Raw genomic sequence first — 22916 nt, 5'->3', positions numbered from 1 at the left:
CACTCTTCCTCAGACTATGATCTTCTTACATGACAGGAAACAGGGATGTATTGATTGGTTAGTGTTCAGAAGAAAGAATGCTTTTCTGCTAGCTGGTGTTTCTCAACATTTCCATATTTTGCAGTGGCAAAAGGGACAGGGTTGCATAGACGTCGTCTTAATACTGACCAACAGGCAAGAGTTGGTGGATGAGGTGAAGGAGGTGGGGACCCTAGGGGGAAGTGACCATGCCCTCATAGAATTCCTTTTGAGATGGGGGGGGGCAAGGAAGCTTGTAGCCAGGCGTGGATGCTGGATTTTGGTAGGGCAAACTTTAATAAACTCAGAGACATGATGAGTGTCATACCATGGACAAGAATGCTGGAAGGGAAGGGAGCATGTGAAGGGTGGGCGCTACTCAAACAAGAGCTATTGCATGCTCAATCAATGACTATCCCAGAAAGACGAAAACACTGCAGGAGCTCTAAGAAGCCTATTTGGATGAACAGAGAACTTCAAGAAGAACTATGAAAGAAAAGGGAAATGTTCAGGAAATGAAGGATAGAGCTTTAAAGAAGAGTACCTACAGGTTACTAGGCACTATAGATCAATCATCAGAAAGGCCAAAGCTGAGAGTGCGCTAATATTGGCCAGGGAAGCCCACTGTAACAAGAAAAGATTTTTCAGTTATGTGAAGAGCAAACGTAAAGTAAAGGAGGCAATAGGCCCACTGTTGAGTGCAGATGGACAAACTCTAACGGAGGATGCAGAGAAAGCAGAAAGGCTCAGCGTCTATTTTGCATCTGTTTTTTCTCACAGGTCAAAGGGTTTAGGCACATATAGAGATGGCAGTAACCAAGGGATAGTGTCTGGGTGGCAGGTTGACATGGACAGAGAGGTTGTCGAGAGGCATTTAGCTGCACTGGATTTCAAATCCCCTAAGCCGGATGAAATACACGCAAGAGTGCTCAAATAACTTTCTGGAGAACTTGCAGAACCCTTGCCCATCATCTGCAGGACCTCTTTAAGGACTGGAGAGGTCCCGGAGGACTGAAAGAGAGCAAACGTTATTCTGAAGGAAGGATGACCCGGGAAACTACAGGCCAGTGAGTCTGATCCAAGGAAGTCATCTTCAAAAAAGGGAGGAAGGATAACCCGGGAAACTACCGACCAGTGAGTCTGACCTCTGTTGTGGGGAAGATAATGGACCAGATATTAAAGGGATTGATCTGCAAACATCTGCAGGACAATTTGGTGATCCAAGGAAGTCAGCATTGATTTGTCTCCAACAGATCCTGTCAGACCAACCTGGTTTCCTTTTTTGACCAAGTAACAGATTTGCTGGATCATGGAAATTCGGTTGATGTCATTTATTTGGATTTTAGTAAAGCTTTTGATAAGGTTCCCCATTTTGTTCTAATGGATAAATTGAAGGACTGCAATCTGGATTTTCAGATAGTTGGGTGGATAGGGAATTGGTTAGAGAACCGCACTCAAAGAGTTGTTGTCAATGGTGTTTCATCAGACTGGAGAGAGGTGAGTAGCGGGGTACCTCAAGGCTCGGTGCTCGGTCCGGTACTTTTTAACATATTTATTAATAACCTAGATGAGGGGGTGGAGGGACTACTCATCAGGTTTTTAGATGACACCAAATTGGGAGGACCAGCAGATAGTCCAGAAGATAGAGACAGAGTTCAACAAGATCTAAACACAATGGAAAAATGGGCAAATGAGAACAAGATGCAGTTTAATAATGATAAGTGTAAAGTTCGGCATCTGGGTCAGAAAAATGAAAAACATGCCTACTGGATGGGGGATACGCTTCTAGATAACACTGTGTGTGAATGAAACCTTGGGGTACTTGTGGATTGTAAGCTAAACATGAGCAGGCAGTGTGATGCCGCGGTAAAAAAGGCGAATGCCATTTTGGGCTGTATCAACAGGGGCATCACATCAAAATCACAAGATGTCATAGTCCCATTGTATACGGCACTGGTCAGACCACACCTGGAGTACTGTGTGCAGTTCTGGAGACCTCACTTCAAGAAGGACGTAGATAAAATTGAAAGGGTACAGAGGAGAGCGAGGAGGATGATCTGGGGCCAAGGGACCAAGCTCTATGAAGATAGGTTGAGGGACTTGGGAATGTTCAGCCTGGAGAAAAGGAGGTTGAGAGGGGACATGATAGCCCTCTTTAAGTATTTGAAAGGTTGTCACTTGGAGGAGGGCAGGAAGCTGTTTCTGTTGGCTGCAGAGGAGAGGACACGCAGTAATGGGTTTAAACTTCAAGTACAACAATATATGCTAGATATCAGGAAAAAAAATTCACAGTCAGAGTAGTTCAGCAGTGGAATAGGCTGCCTAAGGAGGTGGTGAGCTCCCCCTCACTGGCAGTCTTCAAGCAAAGGTTGGATACACACTTTTCTTGGATGCTTTAGGATGCTTTGGGCTGATCTTACGTTGAGCAGGGGGTTGGACTAGATGGCCTGTATGTCCCCTTGCAACTCTATGATTCTGTGGTTATGTATGTTGCAGAGACTAGGGCGTTTGTATGGTCAGATCGTGTTCAAGGTTCTTTGAAGCATGAACAAGATACTTTTTACTTTCATTGATAGGTTTACACATAAATTAAAATATTGTGAAATAAAGTAGCTTTTAAAAAAGTAACGGGTGCTTAGAACTTTTGGTAAGACAGGTGGTGGAGGGCAGCATGATCCCTTGGTGCTTCTGATGCCTTTCTCTTTGGAATAACCTGCTGGTCAATGGGGGGGGAGGGCAAAGGGTAACCCTTTGCTCTAGTGTGGGACTGGCCCAGAGACAAGCGGCCCTCCTGCTTCTGCCCTTGCTGTTGATCACTTACTTGGATTTGTGCAACATCTTCCCTGGGCTGCATGTGTCTGACCTTCAAGCCACTCACTGCTGCTCTTGAACTGCTTGTTGTAGGCACATTAAGAGCCCTCCTGGATAATGCTGGGCTGGGGCAGAGGATTCTGCCAGGTATCTTCTTGCTTCCCATTCAATGTGCATCCTTGAGCTAGCAGCACACTTCTTTGGGCCTATGGCTCTTCTGCGTACAGGCTAAGCCACCAAGGGAAAATTGCATTGTGAGGACATCCATTGCCCTGACCTGAATGGCTAGGATCGCCACTCTCATCAGGTCTTGGAAGCTTGGAGGGCTCTGTCCTGGTTACTGTTTGGAAGGGAGCCTGTGAGGAAGTCCATGGTTGCTACGCAGATGACAAAGGTGATGACAAAGCACCACTGTTAATCTTGCCTTGAAAACCCCACAGGGGGTCACCAGAAGTTGGCTGTGGTTTGTCAGCCCTTCCTTGCCTCAAGTGACCCTAATATGGTCACGTTGTTGGCACATTGTTGAACGGAGCATTGACTCTTGAAAGAACATGTCCCCAAAACCTTGTGGGTCTCTTAAAGTACTTCTCCAATCTAGCGGTGTGGAATAGGATCACAGCCTAGGATCACAGAAAGTGTTGTTTGGAAGGAAGTCTCTTATTTCCCAGCATTTGCTGGCAGGAGTTCATGGGAATTGTAGTTCATGAACATCTGGAGGACCACAGGTTGACTACCCCTGCTTTAGAGCAGGGGTGACCTAACTTGCTCTCCGGATGTCCATGGTCTACAAGTTCTACAAGTCCATGGACATCTGGAGAGCCACATTTTGGGCAGCCCTGCTTTAGAAGGAAGTTTGAACTTGTATTTGTGTCTCCATCATTGTATGTGAGTTGTATGGCCTGATTGGAAAGGAATCTCCTTCCCTCACAAAGGAGACTGCAAGGCTCCTAGTCCATGCAAATCCATTGACTGATTTAGGTATCTGAGGCTTGTATTAGATGCTACAACCTGTGTTAGTGATTTTGGGGTACATTTCCAGTCTCAGAAGGAACACTTGCCAACATTCATCCCTTTCTGGCCATTTGTGATAGGTGACCAGGCAAGGGGCTGCTAAGCAGTCTCAGGCTTTCCCTCACCCCTTGTGGCAGAAAGGGAGCCCTTTCTGGTAAAGCCAGAGTGTTGGATGGCCAGCAGGGGATTAAGGGTGACTTGGGTCTCTTGGGGCTGAAAGACCTGCCCCATCAGCCTTTCTATCAGCGGACTAAAGTTTTCCCTTCATCCAGGATGTATGACAGTGGAAGAGAGTTTGGGGACATGCTTTGAGAATATGTGTAGCATTTCTGAAAGGTATCTTTCTAACCTCTGCAATGTATTGGAGCAGGCTCATCCCCTTCCAATGTCCTGAGGATGTTCAAACTTAGATTCAGTGGGGTCCAGGCTTCTTCCAGCTACTCTGATCTTGCAGGATGGTAACAAGGCCTCTTCTGTGGTGGGAGGGGGGTATATCTCTTGCTTCCTGTGCTGTATTTTGTAAAGGTAAAGGTATCCACTGTGCAAGCACTGGGTCATGTCTGACCTCTAGCGTTTTCATGGCAGACTCAATACGGGGTGGTTTGCCAGTGCCTTCCCCAGTCATGACCGTTTACCCCCCAGCAAGCTGGGTACTCATTTTACCGACGGATGAAAGGCTGAGTCAACCTTGAGCCGGCTGCTGGGATCGAACTCCCTACCTCATGGGCAAAGCTTTCAGACTGCATGTCTGCTGCCTTACCACTCTGCGCCACAAGAGGCTCTGCTGTATTTTGTACAGGGGATCAATTATATATTTATTTAAGGTGGATTAAAATTATAATAAGTCCATGCAAAGAAGTCCAGGGACCCAAATGGCGTAAAACAGACCTCTGGCCAGAAACAAGCCATTAAAATACCCCAGAAAGTTGTGGGTTTGTGGGGGGGAGGTTAAATAACACCCCCCCCACATACACACACATACACAAAAGGATGCTGATATCAGTGAAACTGCTCACTTCCTCACTGGTGCAAGAGAGTGTGAGTTGTTTTAAGGGGGAGGAGGGTTAAATACCCCCAATAGCAAATTTATGCCCACCTCCAGAGTCGTATTGATCCTGTTGGTTTCCTGAATGCTTTGTAGTACCCGATGCCACCCAAGGGCTCACTCAATGAATTAGGTGATGACTGGCAACAAAGGCTGTTGACCACCACTGATGAGATTGCTGAGACAATCAGAAGAAGAAGAAACAGAAGAAGAAACAGAAACCACCCCAAGCCCACTCGCGGGAGAAGCGATCTAGAAATTAAATTATAAAAATGCAAACAAAACAAATATAGCTTTGGAGATAAGAGGGAAGAACTTCATTTGAGGGACTTAGATTGCTCCTTTGTCACAAAAGTGCAGTGTAAGTGGCTTCTGGCTGAATTATGTGTCAACTTCTGTGGTAAACAAAAAGACCATCTTATTGCGGCTTCCAGGATGGGGCATCGCAAAGTGCAGTCCCTGGCTCCTGGTTTGCTTTTGCTACCTCACCTCCCATTTCGGTAGTTTTCAAACCTGCGTTGTTAGTTCTCTGGGGAGAAAAGGGAGGAGGCAGTTTTTGTCAGCTTGCATTCACTAGGGGCGACCTAGCAAGCCTCCTTCTGGGCCCCGGTTCCCTGTTAGACTGTCAAGTAGCAGGGCCTGCTTTTTCCCCTACGGGGAACCCCAGGCTCCTCCCCCTAGTGCGAGCTGGAACCCGGAAAAGCTCAGGGAGCAGCCGTTTCTCAGCGATCTCTTGGGGGCAGTGCAGAGCCAGGTGGACTGAGGGTCTCACTGAGTGGGTGGTGGGGCTACAGTGCTCTTCTCCTGACACCTGTCCTTTCCCTCTTGCACGGCAATTCTGTAAAGGGAAACAATGGTGGTTCATCTCCCGAGCATCTGGAGGCTGGGCCTCTGCTCTTACCGTTTTTAACGTTTTTGAATGGTTGCCATCCTCAGGTGTCTTTCTCCCGCAGTGTGAGGCACTGAGCAGCTGGCCCAGAAGGTGAGCCCCTGCCTCTGCTGTGGAACCACCTAATGGTTGTTGTTGTTGTTGCTGTTTCAGAGGTCAGCAGATGGGTCCAGTCCAGAAGACGGCGAAGGTGAGGAGTGTGGGCACCAGCTGCTGTGTGTGCCCTGGTCACGCTCTGGATGTAGGGAATGGTGTGCATACAGGCAAAGGGGAAAGTTCCCTGTGGGGTTCAGATCAGGGCTGCACGGTGGAGGAAAAGGTCTCTGACCCTGAAGGTGAGCCCTGGCACGGGGAGCTTCTGCCAGGCGATAATGGGCTGTGTGGGGCAGATTCAAGCGCTCCTAGTTTCCCTCTGCAGGAGCGTAGTTTGTATGAGCAGATGGTCTTCAGCAGGTGGGCCAGGTCTCACCAGCAAGTCACATCCAGGTAGCCCTTGCCTTCGTCTTTTCCAGAGAAGGTATATGATAAGTCCCCAAAGGTGCTCTTTTCTACAGAGGGCTGAAGATATTTCTGCCAGGACGCTTCTGCGGGGAAGGTACTGGAGGGGCCAGGACCAAAAAAGTGGGGAAGATTGATTCCCCCCACCCATTTCCAGTCGCTGACTGCCCCATCATCTTGAGATTGCACCAAGCCCAAATGGATGCACTTGAGTGGGTTTTCTTCCTGGTCATCAGAACCCCAGCTGTGGTTATTTGAAAGCTGGCTTTGAATGACAGATATGCAGAAAGGAACACCCCAGCCCAGCAGGCTGTAGCAAGATGGCCCCAAAACACAAGGAAGGGATCGGGGGGTGAGGGAATGGTGGCTGAGAGGGCTTGCTGTAGAGCAGGGAGCTGTACACTTCTTAATTCTATATTATGATGGATTTTAAGGGTGGGGATTGAGATGTCCCTCTGGCAGGGAAGTGAAGGCTGACCGAGGAGGCAGGTAGGGCCCCAATCATTTATGGCTCTTTCACCTTCTCTTTGGCTCCAAACGTCAGTAGCTCCTCCTCTCCACAGAAGAGGGGGAGGGCTTTTACTTCTCAGCTGACTGCCTGGTTCTTGTTGTTAGGTGCGAAGTTGTGTCCGACCCATCGCGACCCCATGGACAGTGATCCTCCAGGCCTTCCTGTCCTCTCCCATTCCCCGGAGTCCATTTAAGCCTGGTTCTTAGCAGGAGCCTATCTCCTTTCCTGTGGTTCTTTGTGCTCAGCCTTGTTTCTCTCCCTTTTCTCCCTGTAGAGTCCGACCAAGAGGATGGGAGTTACTGCCCCCCCATAAAGCGTGAACGGACGTCCTCACTCACCCACTTTCCTCCTTCACAGTCAGGTAAAAGCTGAGCATCCCCCCCCCCCCCCCGTTCTGTCTTGTCATGCAGAACGTTTTCTCTGGGTGTGGGGGGGGGAGTGCCCCTTGGTACACCATGCGACATTTCTTCAGGAGAGCCAGGGAGGTGGGCTGGAGTGAGACTGGGGAGATTCTGGTTCGGCTACCAGTTTGGCTGCGAGGGCTGTCACACACTGCCTAATTTACTTCATGGGGGATTAAAGGGAGAGCTGGAGACCCCTTAGAGTAGGGGTAGTCAACCTGTGGTCCTCCAGATGTTCATGGCCTACAATTCCCATGAGCCCCTGCCAGCATTTGCTGGCTGGGGCTCATGGGAATTGTAGGCCATGAACATCTGGAGGACCACAGGTTGACTACCCCTGCCTTAGAGGAAGGGGAGAGCACTACTGTCTTTCCCTTTCAGCAGCTGGGAGCCTGCATGTGGGGTGATTCCCAGGAGCGCCCCAAACCAGTAGAGGTGAAGCCCTGGGCAGTCCCCTGTTCTTGATGTTGCTTGGTTCTCAGGAGGGTGATTCCTGGTCCACAGGTTACAGGTTCACATGCAGCCATGCTTTCATTCTTTCTTTCACTTTGATCACAGTGACAAAGAACAATGTCTTTATGCCGTCAAGCTTCTGTGAGCCCTCAGCAGGAAACTCCGACTCAGAACCAGGTGAGTCCGCGGGCCAACTGTCTGCTGCTGGAGAGAAGGCTTTATTTAGTGTCAAGGAAAAATCTCCAGACTTCCTCAAGTCAGTATTAAATCTTTGCTTAATAAATTATAGTCGGCTTTGGTAACAGGGCCATCTTGCCGCCATCCCACTGGGCAGTTCCACCACCTTGCCACAAGTACATCCCTGCACTGTTGCAAATGTAGCTTAACCCATTTTTGTCATAGAAATAAATCCTTTTAGAAGGAAGCAATCCAGTTCTTTGGTGTTCTTTGGCACTGAGGGAATTATTCTCAAAGCCCTGGTAACAAATGGCCTAGATAGGGCCGCCTGCTAGGATTAGGGCAGAAGTTATCCTGCTAAATGCATGGGTGCAGCCAGGGATCAGGTATGGCTAATTAACTGAAAAGAAACATGGCCCTCATCACAAGAAATCTCTGAAAAATCAGCATGGCTTTCCAGCTAACCAGAGAGAGCGAATAGGTCAGTTATGGGGCTCAGAAAGCAGTGTGGCAGCCTGAGCTGGTGGTCCTCTGAGTCCTGTCCTTCCTCCCCCCATCAACCGCCTAAATTTTTTGTGTTTTTTTTCTGCTATGCATTCCAGAGGAGAAGAGCACAGGGTTCCGACTCAAGCCGCCCACCCTTATCCATGGCCAGGCACCCAGTGCAGGTAAGCAGCATCCCTCCCCAGGGCAAAGGAGAAACAAGGGTGTGAAGTTGTGGGCTTACTTCCCTTTCCTACTTTGGCAGTCACAGAACATGAATAGTACTTGGGAAGTTGGCCTATGGGTGTGGGGAGCTGCCCACAGGAGTACCCTAGAAAAGTCTCAAAGGGGGTTGCGTCTGCCCCACCTCATTTTATCTTCCCCAGCAATTCCTTGCAGGCACTCCTGCAAGTGAATTTCCCCAATGGCAGGCTTGCCTGGGCTGAGCTGCATTGTCCACTCTGGGCTGACCGTTCATGGCTTCCCTGCTGGGGTGGGGGTAGGAAGTTGCTCAGAATTAGAGGCTGTTTCGTAGAGCAGCATTCCATCATCCCAGGAAATCCTCTCCCACCTCAGCCCTGCTCTTCAAGTCCCTAAATTCTTTGAGGACATCAACCGTACTGAAGCGTTACAACATCAGGCACTATTCTGATGTGCTCCCCCGACCACAAGGACTGTTCAGAAGCGGTTTGTAAACAAGGTGTCTTAATCTCTCACATCTGCATTCTGAAGGCCCAGTAAAACCTCACTTCCCTTTCCAGGAGTCCCCAGCCAGAAACCGAAAGAACAGCAAAAGAGTGTGTTACGCCCAGCCGTGTTGCAGGCCCCACAGCCGAAGGCTTTCTCACAAGCAGGTCAGTAGTTGGCCAGGTCTTCATTCAAAATGGCTATTGATAAATTCAGGTGCAGAATAATGCAACAGTCACAGAGTGGGTTGTTTCAGGACAACTACAGAGCTTTCTGGAGAAATCATTGGCTCTTGATCTTTTCCAGTCCAGCTTCAGGCCTGGTCATAGGATGGAGACAACTCTGGTCACCCTTGCAGAGGATCTCCAAGGAAACTGAATCTGTATGGATGAGCATTGCTGATTCTTTTAGACCTTACAGCAACATTCAGCCGTGGAGACCAGGGGCTACTCACCCAATGCCTAGCCAGTGTGGGGATCGGGGGCATGGCCTTGAAATGACTGCAGTTCTTTCTCCAAGGTTGGGGACAGAGGGTGGTGATGGGGGAGAGTGCCTTCCAAAGGTAAGCCCTAATCTGTGGGGATCCTGTGAGGAGTGAGTCTCTCCCCAATGTGGTTTAGCATCTGCATGCACACCCTCACCCAGCTAAGCCTGAGTTTTGGGCTATGGTGTCTTCAGTATGCTGATGACACCCAGCTGTCTCTGGCCACACATAGACCCCCCCCCCCACACACAAGAGCATTGACCAGTTGCCTAGAAGCAGTGATGGACTGCCTCAGGGGAGTTGAATCCAGCTAAGATGGAGGCTCTCTAGTTGGGTTGGCATGCCCCAGGCGAGGCACCGATCCAGAAACTTCACCTGGTCCAGAACATGGCTGCATGGGTTCTTACTTGAAGCAGGCGGGGAGAGTACATTTGACCAGTGGTCCCCCAGCTGCACTGACCGGGATTGAGGACCAAATCAGGTTCAAGGTGCTGGCACTCACCTTTATAAGGCCCTAGATGGTTGGTAACCTTGGTACCTGTGGGACCGCCTCCTCCCTTATGCCCCTCAGAGGAGCTTATGCTCCAGCACACAAAATCTACTCAAAATCCCCAGCCCCAGAGAAATGAAACCGGCTTCAACCAGAACCAGGGCTTTCTCTGCCCTGGCTCCACCCTGGTGGAATGCTCCTCCAAGTGGGATCAGGGCTCTGCAGAACTTAAAACAGTTCCACCAGGCCTGCAAGACGGAGCTGTTTTGCCAGGCCTAAGCTGAGGTCCGTAGAAAAGCAACAATAGCTAGCCTTCCTACATAGACAATAACATCCGGGGACATACAGTAAATGCCAACCCCCGAGGGGTTTGATTGGCAGGGAGTTATAATGTGGCTGTGCTTGGATGCTGTGACACAATTTACTAATGTTAACAAGATCAACTTTTGCTTATATATTCCCACTGTTATGATGGTCAGTTCATAGTCTGACGAAGAGTGCTTGCCCTCGAAAGCTCACGCCTTGAATAAATCTTTGTTGGTCTTAATGGTGCCACTGGACTCTGATTTTATTGTGCTCCTTCAGACCAACACAGCTACTCCTTTGAATCTATTAATGGAGTATAACGTTCTGGTTGCAAACTACTGTGCACCTTTGGCTGGTCGTATTGGAGCAGCAAGTCCAAGGGAGGGCGTCCGCCCCTTTCATCCAACCATGCTTGGAGCAGAGATGGTCTGAGTGGTTAGCAGAACAATTAAGTGCCTCAGCCACAAGCTTGGAATTTGAGTTCGAATCTTTGCACAATCTTGAATCTGCTAGAAGGCTTTGCACCAGGGGTAGTCAAACTGCAGCCCTGCAGATGTCCATGGACTACAATTCCCAGGAGCCCCTGCCAGCATTCGCTGGCAGGGGCTCCTGGGAATTGTAGTCCATGGACATCTGGAGGGCCGCAGTTTGACTACCCCTGCTTTGCACAATCTTGAATCTGCTAGAAAGTTTCTGTGGGTGGGCCCTGCCTCAGCATCCTGTCTGCCCAAGGGCATGCTGGTCAGTGCCCATACTGTTTCAGTGCTAGCTGAGTGGGAATAAGGTTCTGGTCAGCCGTGCACAGAGGTGGCTGTGCTGTGTGCCTAAACCTTGCTGGTGTGCAGATGGCACCATTGCCAGGAACCAGGGGACCAAGCCTGTGGCAGGCAGGAGCTAGCAGGAAGCCCACTTGGGGGCGGGGGGGGGGTTTGCTGTGTGGCACAGCTCCGGCCACTGATGGGCTGTGCTGCTGCTTGTTGCAGTTCCGACCAGCGGGACCAATGGCGTTAGCATCCCTTCCAATCCTGCGGCAACCACATCTGAGCCCATGAGTAACACGACGCCAAAATCACCTGAGTCCGAGGAAAAGGTGAGTCTAGGACATAATTCCGATGCTGTGTGTTTGTGTGTGTGTGTGTTTCTTACGTTCCTGCAGCTTGACAACTCTGATTGGTTTGCAGTATTGGTTTGCAGACTCCTTCGTAAAGAACGCAGTAAAAACGAGCTGGGATCTTGTGGCACCTTGAAGGCTAGCCAAGGTCTATTTAGGCCCAAGCTTTGTTAACCTGGTTTCTGAACTGCTGTGAGGGGACCAGTGGCTGGGTGAGGGAGTCCCTGGAAGTCCCTGAGATACCATTCCTCCTCCTTTCTTAGGACAACCCCTGTCTGAACGTGGAGCTTCCCCAGGCAGCGGAGGCCGAGAAGTGCAGAGCAGCTGAGCAGAATGCCCAGCAGGCGTTTGTCTTTGGGCAGAACCTACGAGACCGAGTGAAGGTACCTGTCCCACTGCTGGTGAGGAGCTGCGGAGAACCTTGCACGGGGCCACCTGCACTCAAGAACCCCGTCAAATCTGTCTTGGGAAAGTTCTGTGCCACAGGATCTGGATTATGCTCCAATACGAGTCCAGATTCCTCAGTGCCTTTTAACACTTGAAATGGCAGCCATTTAGGTGTTTAAAAAAATAGCATGATGTCTTTAGCTGTCTTTGCTGTTTCCCATCATTTTGGTTTTTTCCTGCTCCTCTGGTAACTCCTCTTGTCCTGGGGAGATACGGCAGCATTACCTGAGTACTCCTGAGCAGTACTACCCTGAGGCTGCCTTGGGCATGCCAGGCCAGTGTTGCTTTTTCTGTTCTCCTGGGAGATGCAGCTCCTACGTGAGGGCTGGTCTTTTGCCGCCACCTGTCCTGCCCAGCCTCGTGCTCTCTTGCCAGGGTTCACCTCTGAACAAGGGCATTCTCCTACATTTCCCTAGTAACCTTTCTCTGAGCATGAAGCGCCAGGCATGGCTGTCACCCCTTTAATTTATCCTCACAACCATACTGTGAGCTGTAGGTTAGGCTGACAAGAGGGTGCCAGAGGATTTGCTGCCGGAGGATGCAGAGATGGCCACAGGAATAAACACCTTTAACATGGGGTTAGAGAGATTTAATGAAGCCTAGTGGCTACTAGCCATGGCGACTGAGAGGAACCTACACAGTCAGAGGCAGTATACCCCTGAATCTCAGAGCCAGGAGGCCCTGTTGTTGGCACTCCAGAGGAACTGATTGGTTGCTGTGCAAGACAGGATGCTGGACTGAATTGACCCCTGGTCTGATCAAGCAAGGTGCTTGTTCTCATGGCAGAGGGTAACCGGCCCAAGATTGTCCCATGAGTTTCATGGCTGAACAGGGATTGAATCTGCATGCCTGAAATCCACGCCCCCCCCCCCCTCTCTCCAGCACGGCTGGGCGTAACACAGGGCGGTTCTTTTATCCGTTCCTGGTGTTGCCACATTCAGGAAGTCCCAAAATCTCCAATGAAAACTTCTGGGGAAGCAGAGACTAGGAAGGGCTCTGTCTGCCTGAATCTCCACCAAGCTGTTGCTAATCACAAGAGACCAGGTATGCAGTCACCCAGCTCAGCGGGAAGCTGCTTTGTGTGTTCCTGAACACCAGGGGTAGTCAAACTGCGGCCCTCCAGATGTCCATGGACCACAACTCCCAGAAGCCCCTGCCAGCATTCGCTGGCAGGGGCTTCTGGGAGTTGTGGTCCATGGACATCTGGAGGGCCGCAGTTTGACTACCCCTGCTGAACACTGTGCGTCTTTTCGCAGCTAGGAGACGAAGGGGACGACTCTGCCGACCTGCCGAATGCCCGGCTCCCGAACTCTGAGATGCTTCCCGCCACCAACTACTTCCTGCAGTACATCAGCTCCAGGTGGGAGAGGACACTGACCATGCCACTCCTGTGGGTGATACAGTGCCTTGTTGCTGGGTTGGGGGGGGGGGGCTGGGGCTCCTGAATGCCCCTGGACTGAAAATAGCTTTCCCCCCCCCCCCCTCTCTCCAGCACGGAAAACTCAACACACGGTGCCGACCCCTCCAGCACTAAGTTTGTGTTCGGGCAAAATATGAGCGAGCGAGTTTTGGTGAGCATTACTTTGGTCCTCCGCTTTCTCCTGGATCCCCAAAGTAGTAGGTAACCGCTTTGGTTCATCATTAACTCTCAAAACAGAAGCCGTGTGAGAGCATCTCCCAGAGGTGTACTTAGATATGTATTCTGATGGCTTACTGCTTCTTGCTTTAAGTCTTAAGCAGCTAAATTGGATCTCCCATGGAGTCCTCTTGACTCCATCAAGCTATATAGCAATTGATACTTCCAGCCTTGCAATGCCAACAGTCCCACCCACCCCAAATAAATGGGCAAACAGTGAACTGTGTCAATAGACTGCCCCAGCCAAAGTCCCACTTAAAAGAGAACCACAAATAAATGCATTTGGAACCAAGTTGAGAAAAAGCAATTTACAAAATCAGCCCCCGGTCTCTGCCATTTCTGTTTCTGGCGGGTTGTAATGGCAGGGTCCCCAGCCTGGGGTGAGGCCTTGGGCTTCAGGCTTCAGCATCTGCTCCCTTTCTCCTCTGCAGAGCCCACCCAAACTGAGCGAGCCTGGCACAGACAGTAACAAGGAAAACACTGCTGGGGATTCTGGCTCCGATTCGTCTTCGCAGGAGGCCACTCCAGAAAAAGGTAAACACTAAAACATGCTCAGGGGCCTTTCACTTCCCTAAAATCTAGTCTTGTTTGTCTGAGCCGGAAAATGCTTCCAGCACCCCCTGCCAACTTGCAGGACACACAAAGGTGACATTTGTCAAGTCCTGCTGCTGGCTACTAGGAAGCCTGCAAAGCCCAGATCAGGAGGACAACCACAATTATGGGAGGGAAGGAGAGCGAGCAACATTCGTTCCAGTTTAGTTTGGGTCCAGGAGGAGGATTTCCGTTTGGTGGGGGATGTGTAGGAAGTGGCCAAGGTGTCACCATGCAGGTGTTCTGGGAGGAGGTTCCAGGTGAAGGAGCAGCAAGGGAGTCCTTGAGTCCATCTCGCTCAGCCCTGCTCTGTGCACAAGATCCAAGGCTGTGGGAATGGGGCTTCTGCCCGCTGAGGCCCGTAAATCAGGAGGAGGAGCTATATCAGGGTCAGGAAGGTGTTGACAGAGATGTCTTGCCTGAGAAAGAAGCTTGTTGTCCATCTGGCTCTTCAGCAATCCAGCCTTCCAAATCTGCTAGTTCTTGTGCTAGTCATGGAATAAAACCCACACCTATGCAGTGAGATGAGCTCCCAGAATCCTTTGCTGCTGGTTCCCATCTTTCTTTCCTTTGCTGTGGGCAGGTGGTGGTCTGCTTCCCTCGCTCTCTCACTGCAATTCTTTTATCAGCACCTTTTTCGTATCAGGCTTGGCTCAAGGGCCAGACATTTAGGGAGCAGAGCATTTGGGGTGTGTTATCATTGAGAGCTTCGTAGTAATCAGGTCCCCCTCCCAAATAAACTTGCAAAATTTTGTTCAGCCAATAACATTTCAGAGTCGCTGGCTGAGTCTGCTGCGGCATACACGAAAGCGACTGCCCGGAAATGTCTCCTGGAGAAAGTGGAGGTGATCACGGGGGAGGAAGCCGAGAGTAATGTCCTGCAGGTGAGGCTGGTTGAGGCCTGAGAGCTTCCTGGGGCGGGGGGGGAGGGTCCAGACGGTGGCTACCTTTCTCTCATGTGTGCAAAGTGGCCTTGGTGCTGGCCGAAGGGGTCATGATCAAGGTGGGGCAGGTGCTTCAGTGCGGTGGATGCTTTCCTGAGGACCAGGGAGAGGCTGTCAGGCACTTCGACTGCCAAAGCAGCTGTTCCAGCCCAAAGCAGCCAGCAGTGCAGTGTGGGGGGAGCGGAGGCAGCATACCAGTCAGCATTGGCACCCCACACACACACACACACAAACACACATACACGCACACACCTGTGGCACTGGCTGCTCCGGGCTGGAACAGCCACTTTGGCAGCTGAAGCACCCAACCCTAGTCAGGCACAGGTGGGCAGGAAATCTGTCACAAGAGGCCGAAAGGTTGGACTTCCCTGGCTGTGCTGCCTCTCACCACAGAGGCTTGAAGCCAAAGATCATTCTAGTCCAGTGTTGTGTTTCTAACAGTGACAGACCAGGTGGCTTCTGGATAGCCCACAAGAGCCAGCCTCTCCTTCTCTTCTCTTCCTTATGTGTCCCTTCACAATGGATATCCAGAGGCAGACTGCCCCTTGGTGTAGCCAGCTTGGTGTAGTGCTTAGGAGCGCCGACTTATAAACTGGCAAGCCAGGTTTGATTCCCCACTCCCACAACATGCAGCCAGCTGGGTGACCGCCCTGATAGTGATGTTCTCACAGAGGAGTAACATCAGGGCTCTCTCAGCCTCACCCACCTCACAGGGTGTCTGTTGTGGGGAGAGGAAAGGGAAGGCAGTTGTAAGCTGCTTGGAGATGCCTTCTGGTAGAGAAAAGCGGCATATAAAAACCAACTCTTCTTTTTCTTCTTCAACATGGCAGCTCCACTGTGCTGTCACGGAAAGCAGTCACTGATGAGGTCACTCCTCTGGCACTCCAGTGCAGGAGGCCTTTGTGAAGGGTCCTTGAGTTCCAGGGCTAAGAAGGAAAGGGTGTTTGCTATGAGGGAAAGGATCCAGGCCCTTGCCCCCCACCAAACCAGCTCAGGGCCAGAACCAAAAGGTGCCTGGCTGAAAGCCACAGGTGACTTCCTGGGTTGTGTAGCACTTTCAGCTGCCTGTCCTCCATGAAGGTCCTCAACAAGGGAGCTTCTTTTTCTGTGGCAGATCCAGTGCAAGTTGTTTGTCTTTGACAAGACCTCCCAGTCCTGGGTGGAACGGGGCCGAGGGCTCCTGAGGCTGAACGACATGGCATCCACAGACGACGGGACACTGCAGTCGCGCCTGGGTAAGAGCCCCAGTGGTAGGCCAAAGCTGGCTCAACAGGAGGCTGGCATTTGCAGCCAGGCCGGGTCCAGGAGACATCTGTCTGCCAGGGGGATTCCTGCAGCAGCTGCCCAGTTGCTGCAGCTGGGCAACCTGGAGAGGAATTCTAGCAGCAGGGCTGGGCAGCCAGAAATTCCCGCCAACTGGCTAGCCCTGTGTAGCCTTGCTCTATTGGCCAGCCCGCTTACAGAGAACAGCAAGTCCAGCTGCAACCTGGCCATGCAGGTCCGGGCTAAGTCAGGCAGGAGAGCTGCATGGCTGGGCCAAAATGTTTCCCTCCGGAGCCAAGGCTCCGAATTCTGTGGGAGGCCTGAAGACACTTGCAGAACACGAAGAACAGAGAGTTGTAAATTTCCTGCATTCTGCAGGGGGTTTGACTAGGAGGTCCCTTTCAACTCTATAATTTTAGAGGCTGGTCTCATACCTTCCTGGAATGTGCTGCTTCCCACCCTGTGGTGAGCAGTCACCACTCCTGTGCAGAGAGCACCCCTGGAAGCCCATAGTAAGAAGAAGACCAGCAGGCCTTGGGTGCTCCCAAGTGGAAGGGGGTAGGGTGGGGGGAATGGCCATGTTTCAGGCATTGCCAGAGGTCTATTGGGGCTTTGCTAGCTTAGTCAGCTCTGCTCTCCTCCCTGCCCAGTCATGAGAACACAGGGCAGCCTGCGGCTAATCCTGAACACCAAGCTTTGGGCACAGATGCAAATCGACAAGGCCAGCGAGAAGAGCATCCGGATCACAGCCATGGACACAGAAGACCAGGGAGTCAAAGTGTTCCTCATCTCGGTAAGCCGGCGGGTTTGGTAGCTCCCTGTCTTCGTGCCCCTCCTGACTGCCAGGGCACATTGTTTGTTGCTTTGCTGGAGGCAGAATTTTGTCTTCTCAGTGTCAGCCCTGGACCTCCCCATCCATTCTGCTTATCCGTGGCCCTTATTTCTGGCATTGAGACCCAAGAGGTGCCCCCCTCCCCCTCTCTGCCTCAGGGGAAGGTTGCCTCCACTGAAGAAGACTGCTGCTGGGGAGTGGAAGGGATTCTTGGAATCCAGCCCAGCTACTGGGGGGGGGGGGCTGGCTGTTGTTGAGTGCTGCCACTTTGGGTCAAACTAGTAGCCCCCAGGGGTTTGTCCTTTGTCTCTTGGTGGGGGCCAGCCATAAGCGGAGTGGAGCACTCGGTACCTGGTCATTTGTGGTATATCTTCTCCAAATGGGGAGGGTGACCCCACGGGGCCACTTGTCCTCCTGACCGGGGATGTTGCAGGTGGTGGCTTGGCAGGAAAGTGCAGGTGAAAGGGCTGCACTGTAAGAAGAAGCCCTCTCATCACCCCCCCCCTCCAGATCCCTGTGTGAAGTTGACTACCAGTATCTCTTACCCCAGCCTGTCTCAACTTTACCATTGAGAAGCCCCTGAAACCTTCAGGCTTCGAGAAACGTCAGAACTGGCGCAATCCTGCAGAATGTGGTTGGGAAGCAGAGCTGTGGACACGCCCAACTGGGGGTCCCTCCACTTCCTACCCCCTCCAGGCCCATCATTGGCCATTTTGGGGGGGTCAATAATTACCATATATGGTCATATCATGGATAAATGTTTTAAAAATTGTATGTGTGTATATATATGTATATGTATAAGGTAAAGGTATCCCCTGTGCAAGAACCGGGTCATATCTGACCCTTGGGGTGACGCCCTCCAGCGTTTTCATGGCAGACTCAATACAGGGTGGTTTGCCAGTGCCTTCCCCAGTCATTACCGTTCACCCCCCAGCAAGCTGGGTACTCATTTTACCGACCTCGGAAGGATGGAAGGCTGAGTTGACCTTGAGCCGGCTTGTATATGTATACGTATACGTATTTGTGGCTCTCCCTGAACATGGAGGTCCTGCTTGGCTTCCTTGGGCAGTAGCTGCTCACAGCCTCCCTTTTCTCCTTTGCGAGGCTGCCGAGAGCCCCCAGGCGTTCTGCCGCACTCCCTTGGCTCAGGGGAAATCTCTGATCCTGAATGGCTTTTGCTTTTGGGACCGCAGGCCAGTTCTAAAGACACAGGACAGCTGTATGCCGCCTTGCATCACCGGATCCTGGCCTTGCGGAGCCGGGTGGAGCAGGAGCAAGAAACCAAGAGCTTGGCGCCTGAGCCGGAGGTGACCCAGTCAAACGAGGAAGACAGCGATGACGACGACGACGGCCTGGCCCCCTCCGGGTCACCTGGCAGCGGTGAGCAGGCCTCTGAGAAGGGCCCTGAGCAGCTGCAGGGGAGCTCTGAGGAAGGAAAATGGGAATCCAGAAGGGAAGGGGGGCTCCTGTTCTTCCATACCCCACCTCAAAGGCTGTACACAGTATTCCCTAGCAACTGTAAACTTTAATTGTGCCGCTTCATCAGCTGAAAAGGCATAATTTAGAAAGGCACTGAGCAGAAAGGGCCAGATGTTCCTTGGACAATTAAAGGTTGTCATCCCCCCCCCCCCAGGTGTTGCTGCCTCACCCCTTTTGGGGGGAGAGCGGCAACTGCTTTTCCCAACCAAACATTTTCTCTCTGGGAAGAATAAACCAGAACTGATGCTGGGGAAGGAGGCAGAGCATGACATGATTGGACTCTTTTGATTTTGAGCTGCTGCCCGGGGCCCCTTCAGTAAGCTTAGCAGTCCTTGGACCAGAGGCCATGGATGGCTGAACAGGGAGCGGAGCAGGAAGAAACGGACCACTCTCGCTATGCAAAGCAGAGGGCAGGGGGGTCTCTCCAGGATCAGTATGGAGATCACTTCTATTTTGTTTGTTCAGAAATGGTTTGGAATTGGGTGAGATCAGTGCAGGGGCCAGGTCTGCAGATAACAGCGAGTTTATTCAGGGTGTGAAGCGGTCCAGGAGGACTGAGCAAAATTGTGAGCATGGGCAGTTGTGGGGCAAACAATGTTCAGTGTGGGTGTGATGCACACGGGAAGAAGCAGTCCCCCCCTGCTCATGGATGCGGAACTGGCTGGAACCAGGGCTGGAAGAGATCTCGGGGCTACGCTGCAAAGTTCCCTGCAAACGTCCCCCCCCCCCCCCCGGGGAGGTGCGGCTGCAGTGAAAAGGGCTGCAACTATTAGGAAAGGGACTGAAATAAAATTGCCCCAGTTTCCCTTCCCTTCTACCGAGCCATGCTGTGACCCCATTGGGAGAACCGTGTCTGGTTCTGGTTGCTGCGTCTCAAAAATGTTATTGCAGAGGAAGCCAACCAAGATGATAAAGGGGAAGGCACAGGGATTCTGAGGGTTTTCAGCCCGGAAAGAAGGCTCCTAAGTGGGGACGAGGCTGCAGTTTATAAAACGCTGCAGGGGTTAAATTTTTCCCCTCCCTCTCAAGGATGATACAGCAGGGAAAGAGAGCTGCCGCACTCGATTCATGGCAGAATTCATAGCCATCGGATTGGATGTTGTGTTGCACAAGCAGTTTGAGCCTAAATTCTTGGAAGAGAGGTCCCTGTGGGTCCAGCCACAGCTAACAGGAGCCTCCATGCCCAGGGGCAGTGCATCTCAGTTGGGGATAACACCAGGAGAAGGCCTAGCATGGGCTTCTGTGCCCAGTCCTTGGCCCTCCAGGGCTGTTTTTTCTTCAGCTGTAATGATTCCAAGCCGTGGGGGCTTGCCTTTTCCACAGTTGGGGGGGTCCCTTGGGGCATCATTTTCATGGAGCTTTGCGGTGTGGCCCTGAGCTCACTTTCAGCCTTAGTGCCTGCCCTCCAACACTGCGAAGGCCCCCCTTTGTAATGCCAGAGGTGACTCACGAGGTTCCTTATGTCTACTGCAGGCCCCCCTGATGAAGGTGACGGACAAACAGGTGGGAGCACATAGCGGCCGTGAGCCCCCCACGTGGGCAGAACTGCGTCAGCCAAGACCTTCTGGCGACACGTACTGCCCTGACGCCAGCAGTTGAGGCACCGAGACATGAACTGTGCATCCCTGTTCTGGGTTTTTTGTGTTGGATTTTTTTGGGGAGCTGGATCGGTTGATTCCATATTAAAAAAAAAAACAAAAACAAAAACAAAAGAAAAAAAAAACAGCAGACTTTTGGACAAAATTCGCTGGATGTGGTTTGGGGACACCAATGCTCATCATATTGATGAGTGGGAAGAAATACCCTCTCCCCACCCTGCACTGGCTCTCGTTTGTGACTCACTACCGCCCACCATGGAACTTTCCTCCTTGCGTTCTTCCCCCCCCCTTCCCCATGCCCCTGCCTCTCCTGCTCCCCGCTCCCCGCCCCCCAGCCAGCTCTCCTTTGGATTGCAAACTGCAAGACGCTTCATCGCCCTCGACTCTCTCGACTTTCCAAGCCTGAGGAACATTGTGGATGCCTGGAAGTGCTGCTTGCCTCACAGGTCATGTTCTGTGTTTTGATTGTCCCCCCCCCCCCTCTTGCACACCGATTGCCACCGAGATCTGGACAGCCGTTTCCTGAACTTGGAAGAGACTTTCAACCGGGTTGGGGAAGGGGGGGGGGTTGCTAACAGCCCTTCCTTTCTCTTGTTATTATTTGGGACTTCTATTGTGACAATAACTTTTTTTATTTTAGTTTTGTATAAGATAATCCAGTGTGATGAGCAAGTGAGCGCCCTTCTGTTTTGTATCGTTCTTTTCTGTTAACTATTTAAGGGAGAGCAAAGCCTCTCGAGATGGGTGTCCACGTACACACACACACACACCCAGAAAGCGGGTGTTAACGTCCCAGGTTGTATGTTGCTCCTGCCTACTAACCTCCCAGGGTGCTTAAGGGCCGAATGGGACACAGCTGCTGAGTCTTCTCATGAGTACAGGTCTGCTGAGGCAGGGCTGAGACATACAATGTCCCCTCCTCTCGCTGCACCCCTGGACCCCCTTGTGTGGTGAGGGGCTTTAGTCTGTATCTGAATTGGAGGCCCCCCTGAGCCCTGCTGAGCCTTGCTGCTGGCCCCCAAAGAATCATGACAGGCTTTGTCCTGATGACCCAAATAAGCCCCCTGGGTAGGGCAGCCCTGGCTGGATGCCCTCAGTTGCTCACCTGCAGCAGGCACTCCCCCCCCCCCCCGTTTCCAGCTGATGGGGGTTCTGCCCTCGTGTTCCATCCTTTCTAGCTGGATCTTGGCCTGCCATCTTGCCCTTTCCCAAACCAAGGCAGTGAGTGACACAGGTCTCTTCAAGTAGGTTTGTTTTGGATCTCCTCCCCTCCCTTGATGAAAGGCCACCCACCCAAGCTCTGCCCCACCCACCCCCACCACTTCCCGGCCTTCAGCAGCCCTGACTTTTCAAAAAGCTGCCCCGGAGCAAACCAGTAGCTCTGGCTAGGCGAAGAGAGAAAGTGGCAGGTGCAGCTGTGTCTGTGCCCTTGACTTCCTTCTCCAAGCCCTTCCAGGTGTTTAACCCCCTACAAACCAGCCAGCTATGAAGTACAGCCTGCAGGGCGCCAATTTGTCAAATACTGGGGTGGGGGTGGGACGGGACGGGACATGCTCATATGGAGGAGAGGAACCTTTTTGACAGCTTTAAACTGGTGAATGGAGGCAGGTGAGGGCATTCTGATGTCTAGTATTTAAGTGGGGGGTGGGGAGAAGCACACCCCTAAATCAGTTCACTCTGGCTTAGCAGGGGTGTATGAGGGGAGGGGAGGGGAGGGGAGGGGTAGCTGCTTCCTTGGAACATCTGGGCTTGCCAGGGGGTTATTTTTAGTATGTCCACGCACGTGTGTGAGAGAGTTGCGGAGGGATGGTGCAGGAGGCTGCAGAAGGCCACTGCTGGGGTTGAGGCGGGGAGCCTTCTGGTTCCCTCGGAGCTTTTAACGTTTGGGTGTTGAAACAATTCCCTGGAGCCTTCGTTCTTATAAACCTGGCAGCTGCTTTGGATGTGGCAGTTTCAATCCAGCAGGCTGTCCTCAGGCAAAGCAAAGGAGATTCCACGTTGACGTGGAACCACAGACCACAGACCTCCTTCTGGGCACCTCGGCGAGTCAGAAGACCCCTCTGGGGGGGATTCCTGGAGAGGGGAGGGGTCAGATGGGCCAGAAACTGACTTTGTTTCCTTTCTTTTCTGCTTCAAGGCGTAGCCAGCTAGTGACAAGTAAAAAAAAAACAGACAACGCCTGTGTGTTTCGGAAGATTTCTGTACGATGGTCATATCAGATGTACTTGGGAATTACATTAAAACTTGTAACAAAGTGTTCTTGCTACTTCTTTGGAGTGGGGAAGCTCTCTTGACTTTTATTTGGGGCATGTGGTGTGGACTTCTTCCTCCGAATGTTGAACTCACAGCTACAAGAGGCGGCTGAAAAAATGGATGGGGTAAATTCAGGGAAGCGTCTTAGCCATGAGAGCTGAATGGAACGGCTACATACAGAAGCAGCCAGTAGAGGCTGTCGTGACCAAATCTGATTTTATTCTAGCCTGACTATAAGTCACAAGTGGGTTTTAAATATTTCACAAAGGTGTTGATGGCCAACAGAATAAACTAACCACAAAGCTGCTTGAAAAGTGGAAATCAAAATGTCTTTTCTTATTCAGGACAATGGTCTCCCCACCCCCACCCCCTCCTGCCAGGGACCCAGGACCCCTTCCAGGGAAGAGTGGGGGTCGTCTCCCGGGTTTTCCCACCTCTGCCATTGTCTTGTTCCAGTGCAGGAATTCTGATGTAGTTCGGAGGGACTCTGGTTGTCCA

The 22916-nt window shown here is 51.6% G+C and overlaps 1 protein-coding gene across 12 annotated transcripts in view; it reads left to right on the top strand.

Annotated features, from left to right (window-relative positions):
* The window catches only part of RANBP3 (RAN binding protein 3), a 36196-nt gene extending 13776 nt beyond the window's left edge, over positions 1-22420 (top strand). For 7 of the 12 annotated variants that reach the window (XM_077331835.1, XM_077331837.1, XM_077331838.1 and 4 more), the window contains 15 exons: positions 5928-5964; positions 7058-7144; positions 7743-7814; positions 8417-8482; positions 9059-9151; positions 11248-11354; positions 11639-11776; positions 13079-13182; positions 13315-13393; positions 13890-13992; positions 14809-14933; positions 16108-16228; positions 16907-17049; positions 18282-18468; positions 20041-22420. In XM_077331835.1, coding sequence (XP_077187950.1) covers positions 5928-5964; positions 7058-7144; positions 7743-7814; positions 8417-8482; positions 9059-9151; positions 11248-11354; positions 11639-11776; positions 13079-13182; positions 13315-13393; positions 13890-13992; positions 14809-14933; positions 16108-16228; positions 16907-17049; positions 18282-18468; positions 20041-20084 — 1506 coding nt within the window. In that variant the 3' untranslated portion in view covers positions 20085-22420. The remainder of the gene's footprint in view (positions 1-5927; positions 5965-7057; positions 7145-7742; positions 7815-8416; positions 8483-9058; positions 9152-11247; positions 11355-11638; positions 11777-13078; positions 13183-13314; positions 13394-13889; positions 13993-14808; positions 14934-16107; positions 16229-16906; positions 17050-18281; positions 18469-20040) is intronic. The other 5 variants (XM_077331844.1, XM_077331843.1, XM_077331839.1 and 2 more) reach the window with 3 other exon arrangements.
* Positions 22421-22916: the final 496 nt, after the last annotated feature.

The sequence above is a fragment of the Paroedura picta genome, chromosome 4, assembly GCF_049243985.1.
Source record: "Paroedura picta isolate Pp20150507F chromosome 4, Ppicta_v3.0, whole genome shotgun sequence".
Lineage (NCBI taxonomy): Eukaryota > Metazoa > Chordata > Lepidosauria > Squamata > Gekkonidae > Paroedura > Paroedura picta.
Note: the sequence above shows the minus strand (reverse complement) of the source record. Positions and strands in the feature narration are given on the sequence as shown.